Source organism: Phascolarctos cinereus, unplaced genomic scaffold (assembly GCF_003287225.1).
Source record: "Phascolarctos cinereus isolate Bilbo 61053 unplaced genomic scaffold, phaCin_HiC Scaffold_5;HRSCAF=322, whole genome shotgun sequence".
NCBI classification, from domain to species: Eukaryota; Metazoa; Chordata; class Mammalia; order Diprotodontia; family Phascolarctidae; genus Phascolarctos; species Phascolarctos cinereus.
This window is the reverse complement of record NW_027555958.1, coordinates 392,102,277-392,115,323: the sequence shown is the minus strand read 5'-3', so window position 1 is coordinate 392,115,323 and position 13,047 is coordinate 392,102,277. Positions and strand designations below refer to the sequence as shown.

General features: G+C 33.9%; 1 protein-coding gene across 4 annotated transcripts in view; it reads left to right on the top strand.

Annotated features, from left to right (window-relative positions):
- RO60 (Ro60, Y RNA binding protein) overlaps positions 1 to 10,883 on the top strand; it is a 38,481-nt gene extending 27,598 nt beyond the window's left edge. For all 4 annotated transcript variants that reach the window (XM_020984436.2, XM_078156440.1, XM_078156441.1 and 1 more), the window contains 2 exons: positions 3,774 to 3,920; positions 5,187 to 10,883. In XM_020984436.2, the coding sequence (XP_020840095.1) occupies positions 3,774 to 3,920; positions 5,187 to 5,339 (300 nt within the window). In that variant the 3' untranslated portion in view covers positions 5,340 to 10,883. The remainder of the gene's footprint in view (positions 1 to 3,773; positions 3,921 to 5,186) is intronic.
- The last annotated feature ends 2,164 nt before the right edge of the window (positions 10,884 to 13,047 follow it).

Sequence of the window (13,047 nt, the reverse complement as noted above, 5' to 3'; positions counted from 1 at the left end):
AGTCCAGTTAAGAAGTAAGAAGAGGCTGAACTAAGGTAGTGACTAAAGAAGGGGATACGTGAGAGATGTTGTGGAAGTAGAAATATGGCAGTTCATTGATTATGTATCCTGAGGGAAAGTGAGGAGACAAGCTGATAATGATAATGCTGAGGTTCATACCTGGGAGCTTGGAAGAATGATGGTCCCTTCACTAGAAATTTGGGATTTTGGCATAGGGCTGGGCTTGTGAAAGAAGATGAGTTCTTAGACATGTTGATTTTTGAAGTGTCTTGGGACAGCTATTTTGAAATATTCATTAGGCAAATTGGTGATGATTAACTATGGCTCCAGAGAGAGACTCAGTACTGGATACATACATATATACATGCACATGCATCTGCTGCATATAAAGCTGATCGCACCACCAAAAGAGTGTGGAGGGAAGAGAATAGGTTCCAGGGCAGAGCTTTGGGATATACCCACAATTACAGTGCATGTTATAAATGATGAGCCAGCAAAATAAACTGATGATTGGTCTGAAAGGCAGGAAGAGAGAACCAGGCTGGAGAGAGTGGTCAGTAGTTTTAAAAACAGCAAAAAGGTAAAGAAGGGTGAGGACTGAGAAAAGACTTACCTGATTTGACAAATTAGAGATCACTGGTAACTTTGGAAAGAGTGGTTTCAGTTGAGTGTTGGAGTTGGAAGCCAAATTGCAAAGAGTTGAGGAATGAGAGGTGAAGAAGTAGAGGCAGTGAGTTTAGATAGTTATTTTCTAAGAGTTTTTCTGAGAAAGGGAGGAGAAATATAAGGCAATAGACTGATGGGATGACAGTCTAGTTAAAGTGTTTTTTAAGAATGAGGAATATTGGAAGATAGGGAATGAACCGATAGGGAGTTTGAAGATTTAGAGACTGAAAAGAAATGAGAGCAGTGCAGGAATCTGCTAGAGAAGATGGAAGGTGGGAACAAGGGCATTTAGAGGGTTTGAGCTTGTCAAGGACAAGGAGTGTATTATCAGACTGGGGAAAGGAGAAGAGAATAAGAGATGATATCAAGGTATTTTGAAATGAAGAGATAGACGAAAAGCTTAAAAAGCTCAGCAGATTTGGACTAGATGGCAAAATTTTCTTAGTAAAGAGGCAGGGTCCTCAGCTGATAAAGTAAAGTTGGAGGAGATTTGAAGAGAGAACAAACAGGGAATGGTTTCTTTGGGGAGGGGAATAATCAAGTGCAAAGAAATAAAAGGATTGCTGATGTAAGAACCTGCTTGAGGTCTAATAACAAATTTCTTTTGTACCTAATTAGCTTAGTTTTTGACTTGTTTCAGCTCCCTTCAGCTGTATGTGAATAGGCATAGAAAAGGCAGATGAATGGGAGTAATCCAGGGTTGGAATTTATCAAGGGATGAGTTTCATTAAGACAGTGGGAGCAAAGGATTCTATAGTAAAAGATAGTGTGGAGATAATCTTGTTAACTGTAGGGTCAAGATATTACACACACACACACACACACACACACACACACACACACACACACACACACACACACACACACACACACACACACACACACACACCCCCTGCAGTTACAATGGTAGGCATTTATGTGGACACCCAGCCCTGAAAAGATCCTTAATGAGTACTTAGGATACCAGTTCGCTGTTGTAGCTCCTACATTTTAATGTGACAGTACTCACTAGAAATTTTTCAAAGTTTATGTAGACAGTATAACAGTATTGTCACAAGAGTCACTACCGTGACCATGGAATTCGTCAAGTCAGCAAGCATTTATTAAGCATACACTCGCTGCCAAGCATGGAGATAAGCTCTGGGAATACAAAGAAAGGCAAAAACCAGACCCTTTTCTTTAACTCACACTCTGATGAGAGAGATAACTTATAAACAACTAAGTACAAATAACATAATTGGGATAAGTTGGAAATAATTGAAGCAATCCAGTGGAGGAATTGGAAAAGGCTTCTTGAGATAGTGGGATTTTAGGTGGGACTTGAAGCTGGGGAAGCCTGAAGATAGAGATGAGGAGGGACAGAATCCCAGTCGTGGAACAGCCAATGAAAATTCCGAGAATTGGGAGATGCGAGTGTTGTGAGAAATAGCAAACAATGTCATTATAACAAAATATGTGGAAGGGTGTCAGAAGGTGTCAAAAGACTGGAAAAGGAAGGAAGGGAGCAGGTTATGAAAGTCTTTGAATGCCAGGAGGTTTTATATTTGATTCCAGAGGCAATAGGTATGAGTTAATTGAGTAAGGGGTGACCTCGTCAGGGTTGTGCTTTAGGAAGATCAGTTTGACAGCTGAGTGAAGGATGACTTGGAGTGGGTGGGAAATGTAGGGTGGGGATACAGACCTGCAGGCTAGTGCACAAGTCCAGGTGTAAAGTGATGAGGGCCTGTTGAAATCCTAGTGGTTAAGGGTGGTGGGGGAGGAGGGGATAAGAGAGATGATAGGAAGGGAAATGTCAGCAAACCTTGACAGCTGATTAGATATGATGTAGGATGAGAGTAAAGAGTGAGGTTTTAAATCTGGGTGACTGGGAGAATGGTAATTAATTAAGTTGTGGATGTGTTGAGTTTAAGATGTCAACTCGACATCCATTTAAGGGTTGTCTAGTATATCAGTAGGCATTTGGAGATGTGAGTCTGGAGGCCAGGAGTGAAATTGGGGCTAGATAAATCTGAGAATCATAAAGGCAGAGATGATCAATTGAATCCATGGGAGGTGGTGATATTTCCAAGTGAAATAATGGAGGGAAAAGAGAAGAGGGTCTGGGATAGAGCCTTGAGGGAAACCCACCATCACTGGAGTGTGACGTGGATGAAGATTCAGAGAGAACGGTGTGATGAAAACCTAGATAGAAGAGACTCTCAAGGGGAAGAGGGCATTTGACAACGTCAGAGGCAGCAGAGGTCAAGAAGCATGAAGACTGAGAAAAAGCCGTTAGATTTGGCAACTAAGAGATCCTTAGTAACTTTGGATGGAGCAGTTTCAGTTGCATAGTGATGTCAGCAGACTCTAAAGAATTAATAAGAGAGTGAGAGAAAAGGAAGTGGAGGGTTATCAATTGTAGAGGACCCTCTCAAGGAGTTTAGACACAAAATTGAGGAAAGCTTCGGGACAATAGCTACTTGGGATAGACAGATCAAATGAAGATTTTTTTAGGGATGGAGAAGACATGGGTGTATTTTTAGGTAGTAGAGAAGCAGCCATTAGGCAGGAAGAGATTGAAGATAAGTGAGAGTGGGGATGATAAGAAGGGCAATCTGCAGTAGAAGATAGGATGGAATTGAATATGAAGCAATCTTATACTGAAAAAAACAAAGCAAAACAGAAGAGTGCTGACCTAACCGTTTCATCTCTTGTCTATTTCTGTCATTTCTTTGGTTTATCTTCCTCAAACCAAATAAAAGAGAGCCTATTGAAATAAGTTTTTCAAAAGTTATTATTCAAAATTTTAGTACATATACTTATACAGAAAATGGGAGAACTATTTTTTCTTACAGTTTTGGTATAAAGACAGTTTTATTATCATGCATATGATACAGGTCATAAATTCATGTATCAAAGTACAATGACAAGTAGACTAAACTGTTATCTTAAATACCACACTAGTATATCCCCTTTGGGCAGAAAGACTAGTTATCTTGAACAACACACTCCAGTTTAGATGCTTAATATATGTATAAATCAATAAGTGAAATGATTCTAAGTTTGTTAGATTTATTTAACTTACTAAGATATTGTCTTATACTTAATGGTCATTTTTTTTTTTTTAGATTCCAATGGGTTGTACCGATTGTTCTCTCCCAATGATATGGGCTCAGAAGACAAACACAGCCGCTGATGTCTTCATTGTGTTCACTGATAATGAGACCTATTTTGGAAGTGTCCATCCAGCTGTGGCTCTGAGGGATTACCGGATGGTAAATTGGATTTTGATATTTTGTCTTATGACGCATAATCCTGAAATGTTAGTATATTCAGAGAAAAATGTATGACAGCATATAGTTTTGCTCAGTTTTGTAGAAAAGAACAGTGGTATTCTAGTAATATTAGTTATATCCTTAGAATTAGGAAGGTATAAGAAAAATTATTGGACTGATAAATTTTTAAAATTTTAGCTATTCCTAAAGCACATCACTAGTAACCCTTAGAACATATATTTCTAAGAATAGGGAGAAAAAATTTATGTGCAACTCAACTGGGCTTATTTTAGTCATTTTAAGGTGCTTGATAAATTCAGGTAGGATTTCTGAACTGTTAAGGCTTACATAAAACCAAAGCAGCAAGTATAAATTACACTGATAGGCGGTGCAGTGTTTAGAACACTAGACTTGGAGTCAGGAAGACCTCCAGTCTTAGACACTAGGTATGTGATCTTGGGCAAGTCACTTAACTGTTGTTTGCCTCAAGTTTCCTCAGCTGTAAAATAGGGATCATAACAACATCTACCTCCTAGGGTTATTGAGAGTATCAAATAAGATATTTGTAAAGCACTTAACACAGTGTCTGGCACATAACAGGCACTTAATAAATATTTATTCACTTTCTTGCCCCCTTCATTATTTAAATGATGATTTAAATGTTTTATAAATAACTCATTTATTTGATGAAGAAAAATCCTTTCGCAACTTAAAAAAGCTGTAGAGAAATTTTTACTCATCTTCTTTTAATGCTAACCCCAGAAGGAACTATAGATCATCTAATTGAAATTCCTCAATATACATGAGGAAAATGAAATAAAAGACCAGAAAATTTAGTGAAATGCTGCCTTTGGATAAAGCATCAAGGCATTAAAATTAAACATATTTGTTAGACTCAGTTCTTTCTTTTAAACTTAAGCTAAAACCTTAAGAGAATTTGCTTATTTCTAAATAAAGCAAGGTTATTATTGAAAACATAAAAAACTTATGCCAAGATATTATAAGGGATATTTCCCACTGTTACATAATCAAAATTTCGGAACTTTGACATGGTATTTTCAAAAATATCTAACTCAGTGACTTATCATAGGTTGGTAGATTTAGAACTGGAAGGGACCTTAGAGGCTTTATTAAATCTATGGCAGAGGGGTTTTAAAGTAGTTAAAATTTCTGTTTTATAGTTAATGTAGAAATTAAATCCATATTTAAAATAATCAAAGTTTTCATCTATTTAATTTTACCCTGTGGATCTTTTTCTTTCTACAGAAAATGGATATTCCAGCTAAATTAATTGTTTGTGGAATGACCTCAAATGGTTTTACCATTGCAGACCCAGATGATAGAGGCATGTTGGATATGTGTGGCTTTGATGCAGGAGCTCTGGATGTAATTCGAAACTTCACAATGGATGTGATTTAATCTTCTGGCACCAGCACTTCACTTCATGTCCATTGCTGGCAGTGGATTTTGCTGCAAAGATCTAATTACCAGCTAAACTTAACTGAAAAATGATAAAACATATCAGAAAGTTACCCTTTTTTCCTTTTTTCAGAAGGAAAGTAAGAAACCTAAAATTACTTTATTGTCTACTATATGTAATTTAAACTGCTAATATTAAACTCAACCAATATTTTATAAAGCACCTACTACTAAACTCACTGTAGAAATTTTACTTCCAACTTCTTAGCAGAAAAAATTTGCATTCTGATGCATTCACAGAAGAATATTTTTGCTTTAGAAAATCATTAATAATATTTTTTAGGTGAGAGCCAAAAATGAAAGTGGTCTCGACATCATAGACTATGTGCCATTTTAAACAATTTGCCTAAGCTCTGTTTAAAATTTCCTGGGTTCTCATTTGAAAAGGATAACTTTGATGATACTTCTATTGTTTGAATTCCAAATACTAAATACACTCTCTGGGTGCACTAGACCATGTAACTGTGATGGAATATAAAAAATGATCTGTAGAGTTTTTTACTTGGGGAGGGGGGAATAAGAAACAGGGGATCATACCAAGAAATTTGAGGAAGTAATCAGAGGACATCTTATCCCCTAAAATAATTTGTGTGATCTTTATGATCACATTTTTAGTAGTTTTCTTACATATTGAAAATCAACTTTAACAATTTTTAATTAGCACTCATAGAATGCAAGGCAGGTAATCAGAAAACAATAGCAAATTCTTTGATTAGCAGCTTTGTATAATTTTATATTTTGATAAAGAATTGTTTTCTAGAGGAAAAACATTTAATAAGTTGCTGTAGGTTATGAGAATATTGAGATACAGAATTGTTTTCTAGAGGAAAAACATTTAATAAGTTGCTGTAGGTTATGAGAATATTGACAAAAATTCACTACAATAATCATCAAAATTAAACTATATTGAAATTTAAAATTAATCCTCAGAAATGAACATTTTCCTACTTTGAAAGTAAATATTTTAAAATAATTATGTTCTTAACCATTATTTTAGCTAATTGCATATTAAATGAATTTTGATTGTCTACAGTGTAAAACAGCCACTATCCTCCTATTGCCAGTTATTCTCTCTGGTAACACAAATTTAGTAAAGTGTTTTCTGGTCACAGAAAATACATGACAAAAGATAGGTCTATTGGTAACTTTTAAATACATTTTGCAAAGGACTTTGTGGTCAATCATTGTTTATGGGTTAAAGCAATACTTCACTAATATCTTCAGGGAAATTTTTTAAAATTGAGTGTGGTTATTAAATTTTTATTTAGTACACCAAAGTATACTAAAGAACAAATATACTCTTGATAGGAAATTTTCTTTTATTTTAAGCTGAAAACTTCATTGTTCCTAATTTTCATGATTATTCCAACAGTAGTCTCTCAATATTAAAACTTTAATTTTTCATGTATTGTTTTTTAAAAATTAGTGTGCAAGAAGTAAAACTAGCAAATACAGATCTTAACTTTCCACTTGCTTAGCCATTAGAGATTTATATGTGTTTGGTGGGGTCAAACAGTATTATTGTATTTTAATATACATAAGTTTTTTGTACTTTTTAGAAAATTTTTTCAGAATAGTAATTTTAGAACTGATGAAGCTGTTATTGCAACCATGACTTCGGATAGCCTGGTAGCAGTTTCAAATTGCTTCCTGCATGAGTCATACTATAGTTTCTTCCATACTTTAGGGATGTATAATTCTATTGGTGTCAGTACCTTCTCCACCAAGATAGATTACAATCTGTCAGTTACTAGGCAGTGTTTGAGAGCTGCCGTGGCTAAAAAATGTATCATCCTTCCTGCAGCCATCCTGGCAGTGAGCGAGATCTCTTCTTCAGCTAAGGTAGTCCTTGTATAGCAGTTTATCACCAGGCAGCTCCTCAAAAGCCCTTCCAGCTTGGTAGAATCTGCCAGATGGCACCACCTAGATTGTGAGACTAAAGGCCACATTTTTAGTAAATCAAACTGTTACCAGATAACATCCTTTTCTCAGAATGCATTGTTACTTCCTCTACTTCTGACATCATAACCAAACTCTAAGATATATTTCTAAAGTATTTGAATTTTTTAGCTTTCTTATCAGATTTTAAGTGATTATATGTTAAGATGTTTTTGATAGCTAAAACTGTCATGCCATCCAGATAGAATTTAAAGAACATTTGATAGATGTATATAATTAGTTATTAAAATTACTTTTTGAGTACAATTTCCTAAGTTAAAAAGTTAGAAATACAGGATGACTGCTCTTTGTAGAAATGTTGAGATAAAGTATAAAAAATATTTCTTTTTTAGTATCTATAAAGTCAACAATCTTTTATAAATATCTTCAGGAAATAATGTCAGAATCATTCAGAGAAATAATTTGTGACCTTGGGAAATGTAACTCTAATTTAAAAGATTATGGGGATCATGATGTAGATGACGGATTCTTTCATTCTTTTTTTTTTAAATTAAAATACCAGAGACATTGTAGAAAACTTATTTAAGCTGATTTTTAAGACCTTGGTTTTTTTTTCCCCCCAGTGATAAAGTTCTTCTGGGGTGTTAGAAACAATATCTATCACTTTGGTTAGTGTTTTAGGAGAGGGTTTTAGAAAAAGGTTGTGTGTAAGTTTGTGGCCAATGCTAAAGGACCATGTTACTCTTACAATTTCCTCACAATTTACGTTGACACAGTTTGGGAGTTGAATGTGTTTATGGGAATGACAAGGTCCTGTTAACTTACCTCACTGTAATAAATATACTAAGGCACAAATACTTTGTGAATCATTTTTAGCTTTACTTCAATTATGAGGGGAAAAAGTTGCTTTTATAATCTCAAATACTACATATTACTGTTATATCCTAATTCTCCATAAAAAGCAAACATAATCTTTCAAAACTGAGGCTGGAGAAGTGGTCTTGGAAAGGGAGAGATAGGAAGTTGATGGCCACCTAAAAGTATTTGAAGAACTATCACGTGGCAAAGGGATTGTGAGATTTGTTTTGCTTGGTCTCAGAGGGCAAATCTAGGAACAAATGGGAAAGTTGCAAAAAGATAAATTTAGGCTTGAGTAAGTAGTTCCTAATATCCTTCCCAGAAATGTTCTACCTCAGGAAGTAGTAGGACCTCACTCCACCCCTTCCCAGTCCCACCTCCCCTTTCCCCACAAAAAGTCTTCAAGTCCAGGCTGGATCATCATTTGTTAGGTAAGTAGTAGATCATAATGCTGTTCAGATAGGAACTCTTATTTTGCGAAGTCGTATAATAAAATTTAGTGCTGGAAAGGACCAGAGAGAGAGTTCATCTCGTCCATCCCTTCCTCCCTATACCCCTGCCTCCAAAAAATTTACAGATGAAGAAATAAGTCAAGTGATTAAGTGACTTGCCACCCTTCCATCACTGAGATTGTTTAATTATTTAATCAACAGAATAAAAACTAGGTTTTTTGCTAGTTCTGCCCTACAGGCTAAATAGTGGGCAGGTCATGGCAATTCTGTTTCATGATTTTATAATAAATACTTAGGCATGTAATTTAGTATTTTTTGTAAACATTATTATTTTGTAAACATACTTTTGATTTAGGGATATTAGATAATTTTGTTTAGTTAACGATAGCTTTTATTATATGTCTCTGGCATCTCAATTGCTTCATGACTGAACCACTTTACAACTCAGTTCTCCAGCTATAGAAAAATGTAACTTGTACCTGAAAAGGGTTTGATCTTTATCAAGCACTTTGAGAGTCTGGGGAATCTACTCAAGTGGAATCAGGGACTCAAATTTTGATTGAGGGAAAATCCATCAGAAAACATTTGACCTTTTGATTTTAAAATTTATTCTTTAAACTGCAAATTATTTTAAGGGACTTTAATCTTCATTTCATAACATAATTTTTTGCCGTGATAACAAAAATTATGCAAAATTGAGAAGGAGTCACAGGATGTGATCTTTTATCTTTGGATGATACACCAGAATTTTTGAATAAAGTTTAGGATCTGACACTGAATATAAAGATTAATATATTTTAAAATTAAAATTGTTCTCATCTGTGGTTGAATTTGAATTTAGCTTAAAGAAGTTATAGTTAATAATCCATAAATGTACGACTAGCTTAGGAAACTAGTGAAAAGGCACTGTTTATCAACAGTGTTTTCATATGACATACATTTGATAATGTGGTAAAGGCACTATAAATATAAAAATGCAATTACCATGTTTAAAAATGTATAAATTTCAAAAACAAGTTTAACCATATAAATAATAATCTTGTATTTATTGTACATACTTCTGGTCTTAGGTAGCTAATTTCCCACCCTTCATCTTTTCTACCTCTTAGTAACACTCTTATCTTACTACCCCTCCTTCTTATAATTTCTTCTCTCATAAAAAAAAAAAAAGTAACATTATTTCCCTTTTGATATCTTATTCCAATCCTGCTCTAGTGGGGTTATGCACAATTGTAATGTAGTACATATGAATCAGAAAAAAGTAAATTTTAGTTTTGGCATGTTTATTAGTTTCTTTGCTTATAAGACTATTCTTTAAATGCCTTAAAAATTTAAGATTTTAATATTTAGTTTTATACTAGCAATATCTGAACAATGTGCAAATCTACTGGGAAAAAACCTGAACCTAATAATATCTTATCCCTAAAGCAGTTGTGATAGCAGTTCATCCTATAGAGTGCCCAAAATGTCTTTAAGATCAAATAGTCTTTAAGTAAAAAAATTAGAGCCAACCGTATAAGAACATTATTCTGCCCTGGAAGTAGAATTACTTGAATAGGTCTTCTAAATACATGGTATTTTAAAATTCTGTGTTCTCATTATTAGAGTCAATAAAAAATTTGCATAAATACTAGAAATCTCAGTCTGTTTATACATTTAGGGCATAAGAAAATCACATAAGCAAATAACTTTTATTCAGTCTTCATACTTTTACAAAGTACCAAATCATTGGATTTTCTTTCAGAAAAGATTGTCTTAATCATGTGTGACTTTTTTTACATGGTAAACTGACAAGGGAACAAGGGCATTGTTAACTCTACCTTCTGGATAAATGTGTAGTAAGTTACTTTTTAGTAAACATTGAAAATATCAAATTGTACTAGAAGTTTTATAAGTAGTAAAGAGGATAATATAAATTGTGGGAGTTAAAGTTGGTAAATCTGTAACTGACAGTTATGATCCAATTCTCTATGAAACTGATGATGAAATTGTGTGGCAAGCTAGCAATGTAAGCTATTGTTTCTGATACTGGAAAGCAGGTAGATGTTTTCTTCTGCTTCCACAGCTGTGGAGTTTCTGCTCCACTTAGAACCTACACCAAAATAACTTTGTAACCAACCAAACAAAAAAAAAATACAGTAACCATATATTCTTTTGATCTTTTAAAAGTCAGGGTAGTAGGGTTTGATATTGATATATAAGGTCACACGATAACTGTTGGAATATGCAAGTTAAGAACTAATTCAAAGCCTTTATTAAAGTTTTGAAATGAAAACTTGTTAAGTTTTATTCATTTATAAATGGGAACTATTTTGGAAACTCTATGGCCCTATAAAGGACAAATTACAGTTGATGTGTAGTATAACTATATTGACAGACCTGTGTATTTTTGCTGCATTAAGTAGTCCTGAATAGTGTACATACAAATTAATGTAATAACATGAGTATACATGTACATGTCATAGTAGACACCTGAAGATCATGCTTTTGAGTTTCAGCTCTTTCACTACCGGTCTTATAGTGTGAGGTCTAGGTAATACAGAAACTATAATCTAGTTTTGTGAAAGTAATAGTTGTATGCTGTATAATAAGGCATTGCTTTCCAAAATCTGTCACTTTTGCTGTTGTTGTGTTATGACAAGTTTATATAAAGTAAAAATTCAGATATTTTTAGAGTAAGTAGAAGGCTTAAAGTGGAAATCTCAACTTTTGCTGCCTTAAAGTGTCACACTCCAGTACAAACAAGTATACAGGGTCTCAGTATTACCATATACTGCCTTAAAAATGTTGCACTAGTATTTCTGAGGTATAGAACTTCAGCAAGTTCTTTTAAACTGAGGCTCTCTAGTTTTGTATAATGACTGCAAGTAAACTTTAAATTTAGAAACTTTGTTAGTTTAATTACCCTTTTATCAGGCAAGCATGGGCACTTTAGTGTTTTGCATATACTAGTGAAAACATGGGCACCTGCCCACCCTCAAATCTGATTTGTATAAAATACTGTATTCCTGGTGAAAAGATCAGAAAGCAAGGTGATGAAAAAAGTAATGAATATAGACAAGAATGATGATAAAAATTACTAGAATTTTTGTTTTGAGTTTCAGGAAATTTTTAACTTTCATAGTAAATACATTTTATACAGTAATTTTGTATATTTTTGTCATTGTATACCTGGGCTTTTTTTCCCTTTCAAAAATCTCATTTTAGGAAGGTGCTTCGTATTTATATCTATAACAATATTCTTTTAACACATCTAGGAACATTTTTTTTACTGCTTTGCATAATTCTAAATAACCTAAACAGAATATCATTAGATGACCTATTAGAATCATGTTGTATTAATAATAACCCTGTGTATGGGACATGTCCTTTCTAGAAGCTTATCTCCAATTAGAATGAATTTTAGAAAGCCAGGTTAGTAGCATTTGTTCCAAATTACTTGTAGAAGTCAGCATATAAAAAAGCATACATTCCAGGTATGTGACTGAGAGAAACCTGTACTGGGAAACAAAAATCAAAGTAAAATGTAACAGTTGCAGTAAAAAATCTAGGCCAGTGGTTTGGTCAGTTACATACCTTTTAAACTTCACTGTTTTTCAAAGTGGATATAGTTTTTAATATTAGAAGAAAGGTTAGCCATACACAAACACAATCCTGACTTAATAAAATTAAGGTACATATATAGATTGTAAATTCTATAGAAAGATTTTTCCTAATTCTGCTTACTAATACTTTCTAAAATCTTTGTAGTTTCCTCTGTATATAAACTTACCATATATTGACTTTTTCAAGGAAATGTATATGTGTATTAATTGTGGTATTATGGAATAATTCTTCAGCTACTTTAGGGCTTTCACTTCCCCTCACCTCTCCTCCTAAGCCTTGAGTGGATAAACACAACAATGAATAAAAATGATTCTTTAGAGACTAAGGCAAAAAACATTCAAACCTTTATGAGATGCTACTTGATGGCATACTTACTGTAGAACCTGAACAATGAATAAACCGTATAAAATTGTCTTTTTACTTCTCATAAAATATTTATAGTACTTAGTATTTTAAACACATTTAAAATGTGTTTTATAGAAAGGGTAACAGGCCCTTGCAAAGCAATTCTTCTCGTTAAGAAATTTGAACAGATGACACGCCAGAGTTAATGTTTAATAATTATGTAAGTCATCTAAAACCTATCTAAGAATTCCACTGGAAAATGTGGCTTGGGACACCTCTTTACCGTGCAGTCATGACTGACTATCCAAGGGTGAGATTATGGGTGTGATGCATAATGAAGATGCAGTTATTAACATTGGCATATGACACGAGTATGAGTTCTAAAGACAAAAGTGGCTAAAATGTAGATTCCTTTGAGGGAAAAAATGTTTAACGAAATAGAGCGAAGCGGCTGTGAAATATGCTTACAGCAATAACAAAAAGCTCAC